This window comes from Hibiscus syriacus, unplaced genomic scaffold (genome assembly GCF_006381635.1).
Source record: "Hibiscus syriacus cultivar Baekdansim isolate YM2019G1 unplaced genomic scaffold, ASM638163v2 tig00111208_pilon, whole genome shotgun sequence".
In the NCBI taxonomy this organism is placed as follows: domain Eukaryota; kingdom Viridiplantae; phylum Streptophyta; class Magnoliopsida; order Malvales; family Malvaceae; genus Hibiscus; species Hibiscus syriacus.
The window spans coordinates 458,059-481,471 of NW_024063020.1; the positions used below are offsets into that span (position 1 = coordinate 458,059).

The following is a 23,413-nucleotide window of genomic DNA, read 5'->3' on the forward strand; positions in this document are numbered from 1 at the left end:
TATAGTTCTCAGTAGCATCACATAGAGGTGAACTGATAGTCTAGGATCAATGGAAACAGAGACAATTTTCAAAATGATCATCAATCACAAAACAAGAACGTGACATGGTTTCAGAAAAGTATTAGAATCCATAATCCATGAAGCAAAATGAAGCGTGGTAAATAAGAAACCCTCATTAGCCATTGAAGCAAAGAAACTTACAGACCCTCCATTTCTTCTTCAATTCTTCTCCCAATTCCAAGCTTTCAACGCTCTACCCAATTCAAAGCTAACATGAGCATCAACACAAGCATACCGGACTTGATCCAAAGAAAGCAAATGATTACCCCAATCGCTGCAACCGATCCATGTAGGCTTCTCAACGCCGCCGGCGCCCAATATAATCTCGGCCAATCCCTCCATCGAGATCTGTCTAGTCGACCCCTTTCTCTCGGCCGCAACCTCACGTGCATCGACCAGTCTCGAAACTTTCAACCCGTGCTTCGAGCAAGAAAGCTTGACTTCGTCTCTGTGGTTCCAAACACCGACGAAAGTGTTGAGAGGATCCGCCAAGAAACGGCGGAGAGCTAAGGGCACGGCGTTGGCGTGCGTGAGTTGGAAGATGAGGCATTGGCTTCCGATGCAAAGCTGGAGAGTGGCTGCCGGTGGGAGGTCGACAGGAGAAGAAGGGTTCCACTGAACGCCGAAGCCGACGACGAGCTTGTGGCGGCGGATACGGTGGAAATAGAGGACTCTGCTGAGCCATTTGCGGACGACGGCGGGGTGGCGGTGACGATGTTTTGATGGGTTTTGAGAAGAAAGTTACGGTGAAAGTTCGGAACCTGTTTAGTTTTGGGTTGGAATGCGAGTAAATGGTGATGTGCTCGTCGTTCATGGCGGATTCAGGTGGAAACTCCGGCAAAGGGGCTGGTTGTTCAGGGGAAAGATTATAAAGAACAAGATTGAGGGGTAAACCGCTAAATTTTCTCCTTTTTATTCTGGGAGATTTAAGGGGGAAAATACGAAAATAATGTAATATTTCGATGATTTATAGTTGGCTTCCTTTGCAAGTAACCTTTGCCTAAAGGGTAAACTTTGTACATGGTGTTTGATTTTTGTTTTATTGCATTTTAATCCATAACTTTTGAATTATTTCATTTGAATCTTTTATTCTCTTCAAAAGGACCTCGTAATACCTCAAATTTTGATTAGTGATCAAAACATAAATTTTGAAAGTTTAGTAGCTAAAGTATAAAGTTAGGAAAAGTTTAGGGACCAAAATAATAATTTTTTTGAAAAGAAATTTTATTCGATAAATAAATAGATCATCCCCAAGAATGACGTTTTCATGGAAATCAAAATTTTGGGTACAAGATTTGTATTTAAAGCTATAAGACAGTAAAGTTTGATATAGAATTAGATAATCGGATCGAATCGAAATTTTACAAAATTTGAAGCATGATAGATAAAGATTGGAAATATTATTTCCATATTTTAAAACAATGAAATTTAATGTCGATGAGTGGAATTGAAGTCAATTTTTCATATTTAGTCAAAATTGGAAATTTTAGTGTCTAAATTACAATTTTCAAAATTTTACAAAGACAAAAATGAAAAGTGGATTTTTATTTGTTCATCTCGACTTTGAAGATGATATAGATAAGATGGTGTCATGGATGATGTTATAGTAATGAAAGAGTGGAAATTATCATTTAAAATGGTAATTTCTAAATAAATAAATTTTAAATTCATTTATATTAAATTAAGACAAGTGTATATGTTAATTATGAAGAAAAATCAAGAATTTTTATCCCCTCTTCTTGCTCAAGTCATGCACCCCCATAGTTATGTAAGGAGAAATTTTGATTTTATTTTTAATTTTTGGATTTAGCTATTAGAGATAGAATTAATCCTCTTGAAATTCTCTATCACTCGGTATGAAAATTACATGGAAATGATGCTTATATGATGAGATTGGAGATTAAGGTTTATGAAGGACATGTTTGATTTTGAAGATTTGATGGAAGATTATTATTGTTTTTTGATGTTATAGATTATTTCTATAACATGTGTGATGATTAAAGCACTTGAAATCAAGCTTAATCATATTCGGCTTAAACCTAGGGTTTTGAAGAATTTTTGATTTGGTTAAATTAACTTAGGGGTTTGATTAGAGAAGCTTTGAAATGTTGTTTAGAGGTTGAATCCATGCTTGAAACAAGTTGGAAACCATGAAAACCCTACTCTGTAAATTTCAGCCATGGTGTTTTGAGGTGAGAAAAATTATGGAAAATGATACAAGGGTTGGAAATGATGTAGGAAGGATTCTACAAGCTTTGGAAAGTTGTTTGGACCATTTTGTAGTTTTGTGAAAGTTAGGGGACCTATTTGGAAATTGTGAAAGATTATGGGGGTTGATGTGTAATTGTTCAATACGTGAAGTACTATGTTGGAAATTAATGTTAAAGTGTTAAATGCGATGTTAGAATGTGAAATTTGGACTATTTTGGGAAGTTAGCAAAGTTTGAGTACTAAATGGAAAATATTGAGAAAGTTATTGACTTAAGCGGTAATGGTGGAAATGTTGAGGTAATGGTGGAAATTTTGAGGTATTGGGCTGAAATTAGATGCTGGAAAATTTAATTAAGTTGTTTGAGACTCGAATAGAAGAAAAATGGCAAGGAACCATTTTGAATAAAATGAAAAAGTTGAGATGAATTCTAAAAGAATTCATAAATTGTGGTTAAAATGTAAAGTTAAAAATGTTATGTGAATGTTGGGTGAATTTAGATAAAAAGGGACTTGAATGGCTAACTTGAAGTGTCAAAGTCAACATTTATGTTATGACATGTAATTAGTATGGAATGAGTATTCGAAAGATTTTTAGGAATTTATTTTCTATTGTGTGCCTATGTTAGTGAGATTATAACATGTAGTTTGAAATGTATATGTCATATAATGATGTTCATCTATATCATGATTGAAATCAAGATCAAGCAATATTAAAGCTAAGGAGAAGCTTAAGGATGAATGTGAATTTTTAAGGAAGGTTTGCAAGCTAAGGACATCAGGTGAGTGCGTATTTAATTTGTAATTATGTTATCGAACCAAAATTGGCTTGCGATGAGCTAGTGACAGAGTTAGATGGTAAGAAGTGACTCCTAAATGTTATGAGATTTTTTATTCATGTATATATGCTCATTTTGTAAGCTAATAGTATTTTGGAATAAACTAAGGATGCTAATTGGGGAAAGTTGCTTAGAAATTATGATCAGAACAATAAGTTTAGAAAATCACCATAAATTATACAGAGGTGATTAAAGGATAACTTTTATACTGTTGGATTCGTATATCAGTTTATTTTCATTTAAAACAAACAACTACTGATTTCAAGAAGCATATAGAAATATATGAATTTTTAATCGATGATAGGTCAGAAAATAGGGTAAAAGATTCTGCTCAAAACAACTTATGCAAGTCATATTAGAAAATTTACTATAAATTGTACAAGATGAACTAGAAGGATTGTCTTATATGGTCAGATTTTTATTCGAGTATAGTTTCTAGTGGTATAAACAGAATAATTTTTAAGTGTATAGATTAATACTGAATAATATTTCTTTGAAAGTAGTACAAACTGTCATCATATGAAATTTGTCATAAATTGTGTTTTCATATTACTCTGATGTTATATGCTATTATAAATGTTCAAAATGAGTCAACTTTATTATAATTGGAATGATAGTTATGATATTTATAACACGATGAATATGATGTGTATATGTTAAAGATATGTAATTGACGATGATCATGATATGTATAAAAGTTATGTGGAAATGAAATGTTTAGGGTATGAACTGCCCATTGTGTTATGATATGAAAAGTTGGATATGTTGATATATTGTTATCTTTGATACTTTAATAACATATAATAATTAATGGAAAATCTTATTGTATGTTGCATTGAGAGTCGTATGTACACTTAGCATGCCAGAAAGTTGAGTAAAGTTCAAGTTAAGTTATGGTACATTCGTGTACATTACTTATGACACTTGGTGCATATGATGTTAGTTGTACATGGAGTGTACCTTATGATGATGATTGACACCGTGTAGTGCCTAGTGCGCACATTATGTTTGACTCATGTACCTTGCATCCTCATAAATATGTATTGAGCTATGGATATGAAATTAAACTATGAATCTGAAAATAAGTTATGAATTTGGAAGTAGGTTCTGAATCGAGAATAAGTTCTGAAATGTGAAGGTACTAGTTATGAAAATGAGATGTGAAAATGAATATGAAAGTGAAAGATGAAAGTTCTTAAATGTATATGAATGAAAAAGAATATGATATGATTATTATGTATGATAATGTTTATCATGTTTATCATGGTTTTGACAAAATCGCGAGATGGTGATTTTCAGGTCCATGATAAAGAAAAATAGCTTGAATAAATCGGTTTGGATATCTGTGATTTTATTTGAATTAAGTTTAATGTTTTAAATTGATATAATATTATTAAGTTGTTTTATATTTAATATCACGTTAGTTTGTTTATAATGTTTAACTAAGTGTATATTTAGTGTGTGATGACTTTCACGTGTAAGTTAAGAAAAACAAGTGGAGTAAGGAGTGGAGCTTGGCATCAATCAATAAAGAATAATTACAGGTATCAGTAATGACATCCTACTCTTTTAAATTTTCTAGACGACATGTATACAATAAGAAATGTCTAAGATATATTATTATGAATATAAATATGAATCTAAGTTTTTTTTTAGATAAAAGTTATATTTTATTAGAATAAAGAAATATTTTAAATTAGACAATTATTTAGTTTACTTTATGATAGGAAACAATATAGAACTGTCTAGTTGCTGCTTGAAACTGATATTGATTTGGATGTTTAAATATTATAATATGATTTTACGTGATTATATTATTCTATTAGAATGATTAAATTAGATAAGTTTTATAAATTCAAATTTATGCGAGTTTTTAACTATAGTATGTTTGTAAATGCTATGTGACATATTTGACTAGTATTCGGGTACGTATACAGGTTAAAGGTGTTACACTCGTCTTGATCACATTAGTATATAAGACAAATAGTATCTTATTAATACGAAGTATATTAGTGGCAGATCCAAAAATTTAAGAATGATGATCGAAATTTTAATTTTCTTTTTTAAAAAATAATGGGTATGTAATATTTTTCACTTTTCCCTCAACATATTAAATTTAACAATTTTTCAAAAATAATAAAGATACACTTGATTCGTATGGGAGCTTAATGCATCCACCCCTGAAATATATATAAATTAATCCAAAAATTTAAAAATAAGGATTCAAAATTTTAATACATTTTATAAAAATTAAATATATAAAGTTTCTTATATTTCTTCTTCTCTCTAACCCACTAAATGAAATTTACTAACTTTTTTAAAATAATGAATATACACTTACACCTCTAAAAACAATAGTGCATTCATCCTTGTTCATAGTATATATAAAATGGATAAATTCTTTAACTAATTCAAATTGACTCGTGTCGTACACTTAATTTTGACGGATGAATCTCTCAATAAATATTTTTTATATATACAAAAACTCAAACCTGAAACCTTACTTAAACAATATCAAATTACTTATCATTTTAACCAAATCTCATTAGTATTTTGTACTACATGATCATGCAACATTTTGTACTATTGTTGCTCCTAGTATAGCTGAAAAAGAATATTAAAAAATTCCAAGATCGAAGGAATTCATAATCTGATTACATGTACATCTAAAGATACCTTTAACCACACTTTTATGTTAAATTATGTAGTAGTTTATGTATATTTCATATTCATTTAATATTATTTATTTGGTTTAAGGTTCACCTTTGTCTCTGTAGACTCAATTTATCATTTTCGTTTTTATCGTATTTTCGCATCAATTTAATCCTCAAAGTTATTTAATTACATCATTATATACTCTTTTTCTATCTTAAAACCTAAATTCTACTTCATAAATTAGTGTTTAGGGTTTAATATTTATGGTTTAGAGGCAATGAAGTTATAGTTTAGGGTTTTAAGTTTATAATTCATGGTTTTAAGTTAGATAGAGTATATAATGATGCAATTGAATAACATTTAGGGTTGAATTAATGCGAAAATATGATATGAACGAAAATGATAAATTTAATCTACTACAAGGGTAAAAATTATCCTTTTACCTATTTATTTTATATGATTTATAATTCGACATTCTTAAAAGATTATTCTATTCTAAATTGATCTCTATGTATACTTGAATTTTTAAAATATTTTGCATGAGATGCAAATTATCTAATAAAGATAATCTATTTATTTAAATTCTATATTGAATATTACTCTAAATAATCCTTGGTTGATTATAAATAGGGTCTCATTATTCGATTTTAACTGAATTAATAGATCGAACCGAATTAATTCAATTAATTTGGTCAACTATCCAATTAGTTCGGTCAGAGAACGGTTAATATTTTTTCAATATTCGATTAACAATTAATTTGATTCGAATCGATTAATTAATCAAATTAACCGAAATTATTAAATATTAAATATTTTATAAATATTAAATACATATTTTTATCTAAAACTCTCATTAAGAATTAGGACCCAATTATTTTAAACCACACTAAACTCATTAAATTATTAATATCTAATTAAATTTCAACCCAAATAAAAAAATACTTCTATTATATTTAAATTAATCTAATTAAAAAATATAAAAAATTTCAATTAACAAACCGAAAAAATTAAACTTTATTCGGTTCGGTTAATATTTAAAAAGAAATTGGTTCATTAACGGTTAAAGAAAAAAAATCCGGTTAATTTGATTAACGAAAATTAAATTCGATCGGTGACCAAATTAACTATTTAAACACCCCTAATTATAAAGGGTAAAACAGCAATCTACTGCAAAAGAATAAAAAAAAATGCCCCCTTAGTTTCTTGCTATAAGCTCTCCATATGAACTACGCAACAATAAGAATTGCAAAACAGGATAGCCTAATTCTAGACCCCGGCACTCGGATACTCGGGGTCCCCATTTGTCGAGACATATCCGACGACGTAGTGCGGAAGATGTTGCGAGTATATTGGAATCCGTTGTATTAGTCGATCATCTTCCAACAAGCTTTCGTTCCTTTCCCGTTTACGGTATCGGATCAAACACACTTGGGTAGTTGATAAGCCTGGTCAACAGATAACTCCATTTCTCCGAAAGGACCTTGATAGCCGGTACAGATATTCCTCCAGAAAACGTCCTTCACGGATTCGGTATCTATGGCGTTACTTTTGCCTGGTTGCAAGCCCCAGTAGAAAACGACGTGAGGCTTTGCCGTGTCGACGTCGATATATTCTGCAGGATTAGGGTCACATATACCCTGTACCTCCTCAAGCTCTGCAATAAGTAAAACCTCATTAAAGAGGAGACCACACCAAAGCATGGATTATGCGGAAATCAAGCTGGGACTTCGAAAACAAGAGACATTATGCAGCAGACAAGTAGAATTTGATCAGACAGACCCCAAACCTAAATGGTCACTGAGAAGAAGCTCCCGATTCAACCTTCGAAAACTCAACTACCAAGTATGAGATAACTGTTATTTATCATGAACCTTGAAAAACAATGACATTCGCCTTATTCGTTTGTATCCTAGACGCATCAAGAATATATCACTCGACTCGCCGAGACCTATCAACAACCCAGTCCCAGTCCCAGTCCCCCCTTCCCGTAAATGAAAATGAGGGTCGTATAGGAGAAGTATACCTTGAAGAGAAGACATCGAAAGCGGGACTTTATCCAACCCACCCAGTCTCCAAGTTCATCCTGTTTAGAAGCCGAAAGAAAATTTGAGAAACCGGGAATATTTCTTGGTATACAGAAAAGGCTCCAATACGTTGTGCCAATCAAAATCAGACTTCAGAAGATCCTGCAATACCGGAAAACTGTTTTTAATCGGTTGTAAACAAGTGAATGAAACAACTTTATCTATAATGGACGATCATACGAAAAAGGGAAGTGAAAACTCCTAATCAAGCGGGCAGAGAAAAAGAAACTTGGCTCATCTGGATTTCGTGCAGAGAAAAAGAAAAGAAGAGGAATAATAAAGAATAACTTGTACCGTGGTAAAGATATGGCCTCGAAGAAACTCGGCTCTGATTTTATAGAATGCGCTTCTGGTAATGTTTAATGACAATATTCATAAGGACTAAACGGCAACCGAATGGGAATAAATTTACGGTAGGATGCAATGATCCATCTTGAAGCTCTACCAGCGTAGGCCAAGACCAGAAAGCAATTTTTTTTTGAAGAAATTTGAAATTAGAGCACTCGAACCGGCATTTGGCTCACACTGACAAACAAAGGCAGCGAGAATTGCCAAATGAATTCCTCCAAGAAACCCATTTAACTGCGACCGATACATTATTAGTTGATGTAATTAGAAAAATATTCATATGCTGAAGAAAAGATGAAGTCGAGCAATAGATAGCACATTGCACTTACATTACCGTACACTCTTCGTCTCTTTGCCCAAAATTTGACACATGGTAACATCGATTGGAATCTCTAAAGTACACCAAGCATTAGATTCACAAATGACGAAAATGCACAACATTCCGAATGAAAAACAGAGTTTCCAGATGCCATCAGAATTAAAAAGAAAAGAAAGGGCAGCTGATGTACCTCCAAGTTCGGAACAAGCCGACAAACCCACCTGTTTGCACACACTCCAGACAGACTTTTCCAACCGGTCTCATCAATATCCCTCAGAAAGAGGGGATCAAAAATGTCTAGAATCTGCTGTTCAAAGGATAAGGCTAATCGATTTTTCGAAACATGATATCTTAATGCAAATCCGTATCGCTTATGCTTTACCTCAGGAACAGCCAACACTTTAAGCTGCACATAGGGAAGATCTATCGAGATTCCATCACACTCAAAACGTATTAGCGGGACTTTTGAATCCTTCACACAATGAATCTCAGATACCTCGTGTCTGCTCTTAAGCATGTTATATAAAACGATAAAGAAATCTTCCTGCGTTATTACAAGTACCCATATTTGAAACCATACTAATTCGAAACCTCAAATAGTATATAAAGAGACAATGTATGGAGCAATTAAATCTACTTACCGCCATGGTGGCAAAGTAAGGACCAATGCATACAGCATTGATGTCGGACTCCGAATCATGAACCTGTTCAATAAATCGATACAATTCAGTTGGCAACAATGGCAAGCTATGCTCTACTTATTCTTTTCTTTTCCCTGCTAAGACAGTTCGAGCCAGGGCCGGCCCTATACATGTGCCACATGGGCGACGGCCCAGGGCAGCATGTAGGGGCATCATTTTCTAGAAGACAAAGATGGGCAGCATGTACGTGAAAGTATTTCTTAAGTCCAAGGACCCCACCGAAGCGATACTGGAGTTCATATTTCTCAAGTCCTGCTGGCTCACAAAGTCATCACAACTGCCATTTGAGAGCCTCTGAACTGGAACAGAGAGTTAAGAAGCTCCAGGTCTCGCTTGCCCATTTGCTGAACTTCTTGCGGTGAAAGTATCTTGATGCACCACACACTGTTCACAAACTCCCTGGGGGAAAGGAAATGGAAAGTAAAGTTTGGAATTAGCAAAGAACATAGCATGTGGAAAACGCAAAATAGATTTAAATGCATGCATCCAAAAGGTTTCATTTCTTTTTTGTTCATAATAGGCTTCAATTTACCCCTACCAAGTTTTCACAGATGTGCTATCCTTGGATGTGCATCGATGTTAGAAGTATTTTAATGCAACAATTTCTTGAGCAAATGGTACAATACAAAGTAACTTGACATGCATCCTATAGCTTCATACACAACTATATGCATGCAATAGGATAATAGAAACTAACGGCCAAGGGTCATCACCAAGGAGAAGAACGTCATTCTCCTGATCGACAAATACAAGCTGCCAGCCTGATCTCAAAGTGTCCTCCAACTGGCCTTCAAGGCCAAACATGTGTGCGAGTTCACTACGCATCTCATTGTGGGTTGTTCTTAAATTCGATTATGATTCCTTACAAATTAATTATAAAAAAAACATGGATGATTCTGAAAAATATATCTCGTGTTTTATTATAGAAGGTTGTGTTGAAGTTGGATTTGCATGATGACAAAGCCAAGCAAAAGGCTTTAAAGACGGTCTCAACTCTTTCAGGTACATAAGCTTTAATTTCAAGCAACTTCCACAATCTGTTTAAAGCACATGTGTTGCATGAAAAAGTTTCTAAACCTTTTACCCTTGTTCTAATAGGAGTCTTTGTTAAAGGTTTTCAAAATTTGGTGACCATAATCTGTTATTTTCCCTAAAGCAATATATTTACCAGCAAAGATCCTTAGCATAAAAACTAATTGATGTGACACTGCATAAAGAAAATTACCATTAAAGTGTTTACTCGATGGCTCTCCAAATGTTTTTTTTTTTTTGTTAACCACAGAAAATGATAGGCTTGCTTAAAAGTATTATTGTGTCGAACAAACGAGGGGAGTGCTTTTGTTTTTAACTCTAGACGTAAGTTCAAGTTGAATTCACAGTAAAATGATTGGCATTTGTGAAGAAAGAACAGAACGTGTCATATCATATAATTCCTTCATATGTTTTGTCTATTATACGGTACAAGTATAGGGGCATAAAATTATTATCTCGCCTAGGGCATTAAAACTCATTGGACCGGCCCCGGTTCGAGCATCATTTTGCCATGGATGTATTCTTTCATATCAACACATAACAGTTGTTAAATTCAGTAAGGATAACACATAAAGCATCAATGTACCGTTTTTGGCTAAACCTAATTCCCTACCATCTCAGGGGCACACCCTCTTGTATCAACACATAAAGCATGGACATCGTCCTCTGAACCAAGGACCAGATCAATAAATTGTTTAATTATGCACTCTCTCGTATCAATCTGGTGCATCTAAGACTTCACTCCTATCCGACGCAGATCGAACATCGGTTCTTTTAGAATTTTACGCCTAAACAGCGCCAATTGAACCCCGGTTCACTCGGAATTTAAAACCTACAGTGATCTTGAGGGTAGCAGGACCATGCATACAATAAATAACGGTTCATTACTGCAATAGCCCCCCGCTATATAACGATAGTGGTGCCATCCAAAACTGTTATTCATGACTGCGATACCCGCAATTACGGCAATAACGACAGTTATGTTGCCAAGCTACTCGCTTAGCCCAGGCCATTACTATCTGCAAAAAAACAAAACCATGAAAATTTTCAGCCATTAAAAAAGATTTAGGAAATGATTCAATATAATCAAATGAAAAAAGAGATCAAAGGGTACACTTTTTTAAGCTTTTCAATGACATTTTTCCTTCTTTCTTCTTCTTCTGGTGATGGCACCAGCCCTTCATTCACCATTACCTACAAAATTCAAACACCAAAAAATATTTTTAAAAAAAAAAAATACAAAAACTAAAGATAATAAAAGAAATGATGAAATGTAAATAAATAAAAATGTGGGGAAGTTTCATTTTTTTTTCACCTGAAGAAGGGAGCTTGATCTTTCGTCTTCCATTTTTCTTTTGGCTTGAGTGTGTGGTTTTCCCCAAAAGAATTGTGGGAACTAAAAGGGAGTAGTAGGGTGCTGATGGGATTTAGAGGGGAGTGGGGACAGACACGTGGCGATAAATGGCGGCTGATGAGTATGTGTTGTTTCTACACGTGTACTTATGTTTAGCACTATATAAAGTTTGATTTTTTTAAAGATTTTTGTTATATAACCATTTGTTTAAAATCAATTTTGATTGATTAATTCAGATAAAATATCGTAATCCTCTCAACTGTTTTTCTTCTCCATCCATATTGCCATATTTGAAAGGCTAAAGACCAAAATTAACTCTTTTTGAAAAGTTTGGATTAAATTTAACTAAAAATAATAATAACTAAAATGACAAAAAGTGTAAATATTAAGGGCTAAATTGACCAAAAAAAAATATCAGTAATACTTTCAAAGATAAATTGGGATTGATCAGCAAAACTTGGAACAATCATAAGCATTAGCGAAATGTAAAAAATAACTAAGTTCAGTTCCCACATCTTTTCTCTATATCGGCAACAAGGCTACCAACATTTAAGACGAAGTCTAAGAGAATATGATAAAAACTGTCTAAAAGAAAGTAAACCAAAACACTGAAGAATCCGGTTGCCGGCAAACAGCCGGCAGTGAACTCCTGGTGTTGGATTCTTCTTCAAAATATATGCACAATGTCGTAGGCAAATCAGTTGGTGTTAAAGAAAGTACCCGATAGGCAAAAAGGATGTAGTAAAAGATAAACCGGAAGCCGGCGAATTTTCATTCCTAAGATTTGCCGGCTTGACCGAGCGTTACTAGCAATTTGAACAAAAACCAGCAGCGGCAATGACGAATCTACAAACTAATGACTAGGGTTTGGTAGCGTGTGCTACTGTGTGTGTTCGTGTATCATTGCAAGAAAGAAAGGATACGTCCAGAATAGAACGAATGACTGCAAAAATTTAAAGAACATTGTTAGCTGATGAAAGTGTAGAACATGGAACATGTAGAGTGCAACTCGAAACCTAAAGAAGCTTACCATAAGTCCACCCATGAAACCATCGAGTATAACCCGGTTCCAGCTAACAAAATATGAATGAACCGAGAATTTTACCTTCGCTATGAGTCCAATTGAAGTAATTGCCATGACAAGAAAATAAAAGACAAATCCCATAAAGCCTGTCAACCCTAATCCCGGCAATAACCCCTCCGATGATAGACATAAATGTTCGGCTGCAAATTCAAACAGAACTTAGTTAATGACATTCGAGACATAATACCACATTTCTGAAAACATGGAAAACAAACCTGTAATATATAACTTTCATGGTATTTTGCATGTTCTCTGCGCTAAAAACCGGCACATTGTTCATAGCTTCACTTGATTTCTTCTCAGACGAACTTGAATCACTGTGTCCAGCCATAATGTATTCTTTATGTTAACCTTGAATGTCATACAAACCACCAGTAACCTCGATAATTCTAAAGAAACAAAAAGAAAGGAGCAGAGCTCATATATTGCAAGGCAAGAAAGAAACCAAAAAATTTATTGATCGAGGCCGAATTCTGACTCACGATGTCGAGATGAAGCGACCTATGAAATTTGATACCGACCGACCATCATTTACGACAGTCGATGATGGCCAGCGGTGGCCTCCGACCAACTTCTGTTTTTATTTAATATTTTTAATTATTTTATATTATAAAATAATAAAAATAATGCCACATCACTCAGCCTTAGAGAGAACGGGAGATTGAACAAAATGATTCAATATGTAAGTTCAGTGAGCAAAATAAAAAAATTGAAAGTTGGGTGAAGAAAATAGGAAAGAGAGTATAGCTCGATGAGGAAAAGTGTAATTTACACTTTTAATAAACTCATCGTTTAGCCCTCAGTATTTTTTCAAATTACGGGAAGGTCCCCAAATGATATATTACACGTAGTTCTCAAGTCCTTTACAAGTGGAGAAGTTTTGTTAATAGAGATAAAATTCACTTTTCAGTCCTTGTATTTGGTAATTTTTTCTAATATAATCCTTGAACTTTTTGGTTTACATTAGCTCTTTTTTTTTCATCTTTGAAGATGTGGCAAGCCCAAAAACTAATTTTAATTTATTAAGATCTCAAATAAAAATACAGAGACTAAATCCACATCTTCCTCGTAGTATAAAAACTAATAACAAAATTCGATCTTATTATAATTTCCATACTCGAAATTATCCTAAAAAACTCAAACCTCAAACTCAAAACAATTCTTAATCAAAATTGACCCGAATCGAAATGATCCGAAAGTATAAACCCGAACTGACCAAAACTAGATTGACCTGACCAGCCCAAGTCCATAGGACATGTATAATTCCACTGATGAGAAACCACTCATTTCAAAGCAAAATATCTCCTATTGTTATATAAGCTATTGTCAGATATTCTTTCCATGCATTTTAAATCAGTATGGATATTCTTTCCATGCATGTTTTATGCTTCAAGGGGACTTTCTAATCATCGATGCCTTCGGTTCGCTTGACGACCGCTTACCATTGTTTCTTTCCTTTCTTCTTTCTCTTGTTTCCGCTACCGCTATCACCACCGCCCATATTGCTACCACCAGTCTTTGAACCACTTCCGGGTTTTGTGGCTGGGCTCTCTGCAGAGGTGCTACCTATAAAATCGTCAAACATGCCCGCTTGTACTGCATTCTGTAACCACTCCACGAATTCTGCCTCTGTCATGGTTTCTTCCGGATTAGGCGTCGGTATTTTCCCTCCTCTCTGTCCGGAACTAGATCCCTTGCCGGTACTATGCTTGGATGTCAAACTAGTGTTGACGTAAAAACTTGGCTTATGAGTGTTCGGTGGGCATCTCATTCCCTGCAATAATATCCAGCAGCATTTGACTGTTTTATGCACGACTAAAGAGGTTTAAGAGAGTCTAAACAGAGGACGCAGATTGCATTTGACTCCAGATATCTTCGTATTAACCAGTTTCCGACATGTATTTAGGGTCAAGCTTCCGGTATGTACTTCGAAAAGTTCATTTGTAATAATCAGAGATTACTTGCCTAATAAAGGGATGCAAGACAAATATCGGTTTACCTGACAAATATACCATTCCGTAGCATTATAAATCTTACTATCGGCACAAACATAGGCAGAGGGAGCATCCACCTACACCAATAACGAAATAACTATAACGTAAAGATTCAGAATAAAATCTTAAGATTTAAAAATATCGACCCGAAAATCAGAAGAAAAAAAACTCGACCCTAAACCAGTTTGGTTTTGTTTTGGGGCCGTAACAGTGTAAATATTTTAGAAGTGATTCCCATTCTTATTTTCAACTGCTTTTCAGAGAATGTATAATTGATTGTATGTTGAAACAAAGACGTAGAAAAATCGGAAAAAAGAATATCAGCATGTGATGAGGGACGGAAAATACATACCTTCTGCAATAACCCGAAAAGGAAGGGCTGTGAAGATTGTTCAACCCATCCATCTCCGTCTTTTGCTTGATGAAAATCTTTGCACTCCTTTAGACAATATTCCAGAAACATAAATAATTCATTGTGAGGGGCAGGACACCATGTTATCGAAATTGGAATCTCATGCTCGAAGGACAACTTAAAATGTACATAGATATGATGATTTAGGAGGAAAAGGAAATACCTGGCACCATCTTGCTCGAGATTTTGATTTCTTTGACTGTATCCAGACATGAAAGTTACCGCATTTTTTGCAGGCAATTCTCCTAGGTTCTCCGAACGATTCCTCGCCATCAGCCTCTGACCATCCAAATCCAGAACCATGTTGTCCATTCTGAGAAATCAAAAGCAATAAAAAGGTCATGTACGATACAAAGATTTGATAAACCTACTCAGATATATATTTTTTTTTGATAGAAGTAGGAGGCCTCGTTAAAAACCTCCCTCGTAGTGGTTCCTTTCCCGAAAGAAAGAACCAACCAACGGAAGGAGGAAAAGAGTGCCTCAATTTATTAGTATAACAGCATTACATAAGACTTAACAATTACAACAGAAAACAGAAACTACAAAAACGAATAAAACAGCCTAAAACCAAAACCTTACATTCACCCAATCCCTTCCTTTGCTAAACTATCTGCCTCACAATTACAAGCCCTTGGAATCCACCTAACTAAAGACACCTTACTACTCAGACATATATATATATATGTATATTTTTAAAGTTCAAGTACGATACAAAGATTTGATAAACCTACTCAGAAATATATATATATCGAACTTCAAGTAAGAAACTTGAACATGATAGACATTCGACCTTTATATTTTTAGTTAAGAACGTGGAGGGCATATGTTCAAACCTTTTGAGAAGCATTTTGAAACCGACGGAAATAGTTAAACAGCTCCTCCCTCCTAAGTTCATCATCGTATGCTTTTTGTTTCACGGAATCAAGTAAGACCTAGATATGAAATTGTGTTATTATTCTCAGAAAAGAAATAAAAACCATATCTGGTGAAAACCATAGTAAACCAAGAGATTACCTCATATGCATTTTGAAGTTTTTTAAAAGCTTCCACAGCCTTCTCATTTCCCATGTTCTTATCAGGATGGACCAGCATTGCCTATCAAAGCAAAATTCAGTATCAGATATGTATTGTTCCTTTTTATTATGGTAAGTAAACAATTGGAAAACAATAACAAACGTTGGATATCAAGTGTAAGCCGATCCAACGGAACTTTCGTAGAAGCTCACTCGGATTTATTAAGAACAAGACCATAACAGGTAGAAATATGATGTATGATGATATCCAAATAGTGTGAAAATTACTTAGGGGTACCTTTTTTCTATATTCTCGCTTCAGCACATTAACATCGACGTTCTGATATCTCGACAAACCCAATGCAGAATAGTGATCAGTGCAGTTCAACAATCGAGCAACTTCTTCTTCAGAAGTTATCTCGGTATCAACCCCACTAGTTGAAGCCACCCCAGGACCACGATCTGCTGAAAAACCCGGAGCATTTTCAGAGAAAGAAGCGTGCATTCCATTTGTGTGTTCTGGGCTTACATCAGGTCTTGCTTGCTGATTTATATTGTTCTTTAGGTAGTAGATCAAAACATCACTTGAGATAAATGATATGTTTAGAGCCAGAAGCAAACCGAGCCATCCACTATACATCCAAGCACAATATACAGAATATATAGTGGTGATCGTTAATGCAAGACGCTCATGGCTAAATGAATATGCCAATCCTGAACAACAGCAAGCATTAGAATTCCATACATTTGAAAGAATTAATTTGCAGATGGAAAAAATACAATCGAAAAGGGAAGAAGTAATCACCTCCGAGGAATATCACAAGAAGAGTTGTCCAGAAACTTCCGTACAACCACAGGAAAATAGATCCAAAAACAGCTACTACCAACATCGCTAAAGTAAACCCGATAAAAACTGCTGTCAGAGCAGCTATGACCTGTGTAGCCAAAATTTAAAGAAGTATATGCAGAATTTGTCAATAGCTCAAGAAATTTTTCCAAAGGATCAATAAATCATTGTTAAACAATTACACAAATTTAGGCAATCGATAACTAAAAATCCTCCAGAATATCAAATAAAATCCTTGTGAAAACATTTTTATGTAGTCGATAGTTCGTGGGATTCGTAAAATGCAAATTGAGGCAGCGAGATCATGGACAAAGAAACCATAAGAAAAAAAAAGATGAGATGCACACAGAACTTACCAAGAGCATAAGAAACTTCAACATCCCAACCATTGCAAACACCGAGAAAATACTGCACCATATGACTGAAAAAAGTGACGTTGTACCCATTCGGAGAAAGGAATCAATGCCCCTAAGAGTGCAGTCCAACCAGATTATTGACAAAAGAAGCATGATATTTCCAAAATGCCTAAGCCACGTCAACATGATGGGATATAATCGCTCAACCTTTACTTTCACATGATCTCGAGCATTATACACTTTACTTGTTAGGGAAATGAAAATTGGCCTCTGCCTCTCGAGCCACTGGCTTATCACATTCAAGGTGGAAGCAGCAGATGCTCTCGCTGCTGCTCTCATATTTCTTACCACCACATAATCTGAAAACTTTACATTCTCCATCGCATCTTTAAGGTGAAAACCATTCAACAAGCATCCCCAAACTCCTTTTTTGTGTTTCGGATGAAGATTTCCATCAGGTGATATTTCATTTTGTTCCCTTCTAGTTGAAGCTTTGTTTGAAGCTGCATTTTCAATGCAATCCCCAGAATTACTACCGGAAGATACTGATTGACCAAGACCCTCAGCTGCATCATCACGCTTCTCTATTGTTACGGATATCTCAGGATTCTGCCTATATTTAATATCAGTCCCAGCTTGATGACCATCGCTAAAAGTCTCCGTTAAAGTACTATCTGGTGGATTACCATTTGGTAGTTCCTCTCCATGAAAAACCATTTTCTTATTTGCTTTTCCTGTCCCTTTCGCATTAGAGACTCGATAGCCTGCCTCCGTACTCCTTTGTTTCCCATTCTTCTGCTGATTACCTTTCCGAGCCATGAAATTATAATAGCCTGTCACTTCCTTGAAAAACGAAATCAGTTTAAGCTATCCCTAGCCTGTCAAGGGAACCATGTAAGATGGTTTTGAGATTTGACATTAAAAAGAACAAGTTCTCCCCTAAACAAAACATTGCAACTGCCACCGAAGAACGTACACAGTTAGCCTATACATATATAATAAAAGTGCATAAACAAAGCATTCATGAGGTTTTCAATGTTTCTGTCACTCGATATCACACAGAATGAAAGCAAAAGAGGTCCGATGTTGCAAATTGAGGAACTACCAGTTTTACATAAAGTATCATATCAAGCACAAGTTCCACAATTTCCATAAACCTTTTCAACAACTAATTAGATGGCAAATTATGTACTAGGGGAAAAAAGTAAACCTTGCTTGCAATCTCTATGAGCAAATTAAACTCACTTTTACTTCCATTCAGTAATTAAAAATCAACTCCTCATCAATACGTTACAACTAATACCAAACCTGAAACACAGCTAAATTCAAACCACACAGACAAGTCATTCATACAAGAAACTAGAACAAAGAAATTCCATTCGGGAATCCAAAACCCAACAAAATTTCACAACAGAACAAGGGAAATTATCAAAGAAAAACAAAGAGTTGACATTTAATAGAATAAAAGGTAGGCAAATGGGCAATTACCTTGAACCAGGGCAACTGGGGAAGTGCAGTGACAATGAAGAAGAAGAAATGAGAGATACACAACAAAGAGAAAATCGATAAAAAGCCCTAAAATTTTGGGAATTAAATGAGCATCAGAGAAAAGGGGTCAAATAAAGCGTGATATTCCTTTGTTCTTAATACCGTTTCTTTGATTCTGTTTCCCACTAATTGAAGGGAAAAAAGGGTTTCTAAATTGAAGGGAAATTATTATTATTTGAGAACAGAATTTGGGGGCCGCAAAAAAGAGTGATTCAACACGACGCTCAAAGATGAAACTTTGTTCTTCCTTCCAATCCCAAGACAGAGAAAGGAAAAGATATTGTCGGTGGGGTCTGTTTGGTTGGTTGCTGACTTTTTGTTCCGGCTCTATCTCTGTTTCTCTTATTCCTGGGTAAGGCTTTTCGGTTTGGGGTTAATATGTACAATTTCAGTCTTAAACCGGTATCGAGCAATTATTTCTTTTAAGGGTAAATTACAGAAATAGTCACTTTTGTTTGAGTTTTATTATTTTTTCCTCACTGAATTCAAAAAATAAGATTTAGTCATTTTCGTTTCGTTTTAATTAAGATGTGGTTAACTGAAGGTTAACAACAGTTAAACATTTAACGGTTTGCTGATGTGGCATGGTAAATATATAAAATTAAAAATTATATTATTTCCATGTAGATAATTTGTAGATTAAGTTTTGGTTACTTTTCTTTAAAAAAACATAAGTTTTGGTCACTTATGTTATTGTTTTTTCAAGTTTTGGTCGATTACGTTATCATTTTATTAAGTTTTGATCACTTGGATGTTGAATGTCGTTAGTTTGATGACGTGACCCGATAGTCAAATGGTTCAATTGTTATTTTAACCCCTAAACTTTAGACAAAATATTAATTATGGATTTTTTTGTCTAATTTCAAATTAGTTTAGGGACAACATTTCAATTTACCCTTTTTAATATTTTTCCTCCCCAATCCCAATTGCTCATCTTCTCCCCGCTTCTTCATACATCTATGCTCCAATGCAATAGATTATTATTTCTTATTAGTAGTAGTAATTATTTGAAGTCAAATTAGGGGTTCTCAGTTGTGATAAAAGATATAAAAAGAAGTAATAAAGATCGTGAAAAATGTAGAGAATCCGTCATTAAAACTATGAAAATATTTACCACCACAGTGATGCCACCGCCTCGAGTTTAGAAAACTAGAGCTTCTTCAATGGCGGCATTATTGATGACACAATACCAGGTTTCCATCTCCGACCCATTGTTGACCATTGAAATCCCAGTGATATGAAAGGTTGTCGAGAACGTTTCGTCGCATCCGAACGTGATTGAGCTCCACGACATTTTCGAAGATCAAACTGGCATACACTTAGTACTAGAATTGTACTCAGACGGTGAGTTGTTCGATCAAATCGTCACAAAAATGAGGTATTCAAGGGTTGAAGTAGTAGCGGTGGTGTGACAGAACACGCAGGTCGTAGGGATCAACATTATTCATAGGGATCTAGAACCGAAAAGTTGCTTGTTCTTGAGCAAAAAACAAATATTTGATATTGAAGATCATAAATTTTGGATTGGGTTCAATGGATTAATTCACGGATTCAGTTATCAGGGTGTTTGGATCCATTGATTATGTTTCACCGGATGGGCTTTCTCAAGGGAAAATCATCATGAAGAGTGATATTCAATTATTAGGTTAATTGAATTCATTGATTTTTCCTGTTGGACTTGGCATTCCGAAATCTCAATCTTTGGAAATTGAATTTTAGTTTGTATAATTGAGATTACCCAACTTCATTTTATCTCTAAAGTTATGGTGTTATCATTTTTATCGGAAGTTGAAAATCTTTCATTATTATTGAAATGCAACATAAGTCCTTGAAAGAAGGCAAATGGAGAAATGGAGTAGAGATATTTGAAGAAGAAACGAGGAGAAGATAAGCAATATTGGGGTTGGGAAGAAAAATTATTAAAAAATGGGTAAATTGAAATGTTGCCTCTAAAATAATTTGAATTTAAAAATAACACATATGCAATATTTTGTCTAAAGTATAGGGGTTAAAATAAAAATTAATTCATTTTACTAACGGTCCATGCCATTAAACTAACGACATTCAACGTCCAAGTGATCAAAACTTAATAAAACGATAACGCAAGTGACCAAAACTTAATAAAACGATAACATAAGTGACCAAAACTTAATAAAACAATAACGTAAGTGACCAAAACGTGTGTATTTTAAAGCAAAGTGACCAAAACTTAATCCACATATTATCTACGTGAAAATGATATAATTTTAATTTTATATATTTACCGTGCCACGTCAGAAAATTGTTAAAGGTTTAACGGTCGTTAACTTTCAGTGACCATATCTTAATTAAAACGAAATAAAAGTGATCAAATATTATGTTTTTTGAATTCAGTGAGAAAAAAATTATAAAACGAAAGTGACCAATAATTTACCCTTTTTTAATTAAAATTTTATATTTTTTTGGTACATTAGACCACGACTCACGTTGGGACAAATTGTTGAAACCCTTGGGAGACATAAGCAGGGCCTCTAATTTTTATAGTTTCATAAAATGTTTAGTTTTTTACCCTCTTTTTTCATTTCTCTTATTTATTCATTCAATTTTGAATTAAATCTAATCATTTTTTTCTCTTTTTTTCAAATCTTACTCTTCAATTTATCAAATATGTTTGTAGTCTTCTTCAATCTAAATGTAATAATAAAATAATATACATTTATTTTTATTTATTTATTATTCGAAATCAAGCTATATATCATACATGCATTCAATTTTATTTTATATTTATTCCCTTTTAGTTGTATTTAAAGTGTTTTCTTAATAAAATAATAAAAATAATATATTTTCACAAAGTTTAATTATTTTTTTATGATTTTTTTATGTAATATTAAATTAATTGTTCAAATTAATGAAATATATTTTCATTTTACAAAGGTATATTTTTTAGTTTTCGCTATGGACCTCAAAAATATCTAAGAAGGCTCTGTCTAAATAGATATCTGAATTTGATTTTTTTTTTTTTTTTTTTGGTGTTTGAATTTGGCTTTTTGGATGTATTTATGATTTTTAATCAATTTGAAGTAAAAAAAAAACCTAAGTTTAAGTACCTATTTGAATAAAAAAACCAAATTCAGGTGATATTTCAAATCAAAATGGTGTTTTTAATTTAAATAGTTAAATTAACATAATTTGATATCTCAACTTTAAATGGTATTTTTTTAATAATACATATCATCACAATAAGAACAAAAGCAAATGATCAACTCAAGCTAAATTGAAGTAGATGAACTAAATTCCAAATGTGAAATATAGTAAAATGACCAAATTCATAATTTGACCTAAACCAAAATTTTGGGACATCGCCGAAAGCGACCACGTTGCACCCAAGTTGCCATAAACAAAAGGAGTTCAATTCGAGCCGAAACACCATAAAAACACTCCATCTTCAACCTCAAACCCGTCGAAATTCAAATCCCTTTGTCTGAAGAGAGAGAGAGAGAGAGACCCTAAAAATGTCGATTCATCTGGTAACAGAGGAAATGAAGGCCAAAGCCGAAGTTTACCATGGAAACGAGACATGCACAGAGAAGTTCACATCGTTGTTGGAAGAAAAAGGGTTGCCAAAGGGCTTGCTACTAACTCTCCAAGACATACACGAATACGGTCACGTCAAGGATACCGGCTTCGTCTGGCTCCGACGCCGGTGCCTACACGGAACGACGTCGAAGAGGGACGGCCTCCACATGTTCGATAACGTAGTCGTCAGGTACGATGCGGAAATCAAGGCGTATTTCGAGACGAACAAGATCAGGAACCTGACGGGTGTTAAAGTCAAGGAGTTCATGCTTTGGTTTGACTTGACCGAAATCTGCGTCCAACATCGATCCCGTTCGGAGACATCGACAATCACGTTCAAAACTCCCGTGGGTTTGACGAGGTCATTTCCGATATCGTTGTTCGAAGCTCGGTCGGCCGTGTTAGGCGATGGTAACGTGAATGAATTTGGTGGGGAAGCAAACGAAGGAAAGCAATGCAAGAAAGTTAAGAAAGGTAGTTAATTTACTTTGCTGGTGATAGATTATGATGCTTATTTAAAAAAGTATGGGTAAATTACACATTTAATATTTAAACTATCAGTTTAGTCCTTTTTACTACTTAAACTTTTAATTTTTCAAAATCATACCTAATGTTTAGTTTTTATTTTATTTTAGTACCCTTCCGTTAAAAACGTAACGTGTTTAGTACATAAACGATCAGTTTTGGTCTGTTTTAGTACCTAAACTTTCAAAAAAATTCAAAATTTAACATTAAGTTTTAAATGGGATACTAAAATGAAACAACAATTAAACTTTAGGTATATTTTTAAAACAAATGAAAGTTTAGACACTAAAATAGATCAAGACTGATTGGTTAGATACTAAACACGTAGTTTATCCAAAAATTATATGTATATAATTCAAGTACATTTGTAATTAATTTATATAGCATATTCAAAAAATGTAAATAGAAAATAATACAACCAAACTCTTCTCTCGTATGTCTCTTTGTCGATTTCTATTTGGTCCCTTGCTTTCTTG

General features: G+C 34.0%; 4 protein-coding genes and 2 pseudogenes across 4 annotated transcripts; 1 reads left to right on the forward strand and 5 right to left on the reverse strand.

Annotated features, from left to right (window-relative positions):
- Positions 1-212: 212 nt before the first annotated feature.
- Positions 213-801, reverse strand: LOC120155883 (exonuclease 3'-5' domain-containing protein 2-like; the record flags this gene model as incomplete). The annotated part of the gene is made up of 1 exon (XM_039167352.1): positions 213-801. A coding segment is annotated over one exon (582 nt), but the record flags the coding sequence as incomplete, so codon positions are not given.
- A 6,185-nt stretch (positions 802-6,986) lies between these two features.
- Positions 6,987-11,594, reverse strand: LOC120155885 (annotated as a pseudogene).
- LOC120155792 (auxin response factor 6-like) lies at positions 9,417-10,041 on the reverse strand. Its single transcript, XM_039167253.1, has 2 exons — positions 9,912-10,041; positions 9,417-9,613 (listed from the first exon to the last, which is right to left on the reverse strand). The coding sequence occupies exons 1-2, from the start codon at positions 10,037-10,039 to the stop codon at positions 9,475-9,477; spliced, it is 267 nt and encodes an 88-aa protein (XP_039023184.1). The 5' UTR covers positions 10,040-10,041; the 3' UTR covers positions 9,417-9,474.
- A 668-nt stretch (positions 11,595-12,262) lies between the features above and the next one.
- On the reverse strand, positions 12,263-13,027 carry LOC120155810 (annotated as a pseudogene).
- A 938-nt stretch (positions 13,028-13,965) lies between these two features.
- LOC120155869 lies at positions 13,966-19,124 on the reverse strand. Its single transcript, XM_039167329.1, has 10 exons — positions 18,798-19,124; positions 17,310-18,266; positions 16,912-17,041; positions 16,405-16,820; positions 16,108-16,188; positions 15,927-16,025; positions 15,254-15,403; positions 15,031-15,117; positions 14,684-14,755; positions 13,966-14,458 (listed from the first exon to the last, which is right to left on the reverse strand). Exons 2-10 carry the CDS (start codon positions 18,126-18,128, stop codon positions 14,123-14,125), a joined length of 2,190 nt encoding a protein of 729 aa, XP_039023260.1. The 5' UTR covers positions 18,129-18,266; positions 18,798-19,124; the 3' UTR covers positions 13,966-14,122.
- A 3,209-nt stretch (positions 19,125-22,333) lies between these two features.
- LOC120155886 lies at positions 22,334-22,894 on the forward strand. Its single transcript, XM_039167353.1, has one exon. It carries the CDS (start codon positions 22,349-22,351, stop codon positions 22,892-22,894), a length of 546 nt encoding a protein of 181 aa, XP_039023284.1. The 5' UTR covers positions 22,334-22,348.
- The last annotated feature ends 519 nt before the right edge of the window (positions 22,895-23,413 follow it).

Coding starts and splice junctions, on each gene's coding strand:
- LOC120155792 (XM_039167253.1), bottom strand. CDS start 10,039: ATGCGTAGTGAACTCGCACACATGTTTGGCCTTGAAGGCCAGTTGGAG. Junction 9,614..9,911: donor CTTGGTGATGACCCTTGGCC/GTTAGTTTCTAT, acceptor CCTTTCCCCCAG/GGAGTTTGTGAACAGTGTGT.
- LOC120155869 (XM_039167329.1), bottom strand. CDS start 18,128: ATGGCTCGGAAAGGTAATCAGCAGAAGAATGGGAAACAAAGGAGTACG. Junction 16,026..16,107: donor AACTTCAAAATGCATATGAG/GTAATCTCTTGG, acceptor TTTCATATCTAG/GTCTTACTTGATTCCGTGAA. Junction 15,404..15,926: donor TTCAAAATGCTTCTCAAAAG/GTTTGAACATAT, acceptor TTGATTTCTCAG/AATGGACAACATGGTTCTGG.
- LOC120155886 (XM_039167353.1), top strand. CDS start 22,349: ATGTCGATTCATCTGGTAACAGAGGAAATGAAGGCCAAAGCCGAAGTT.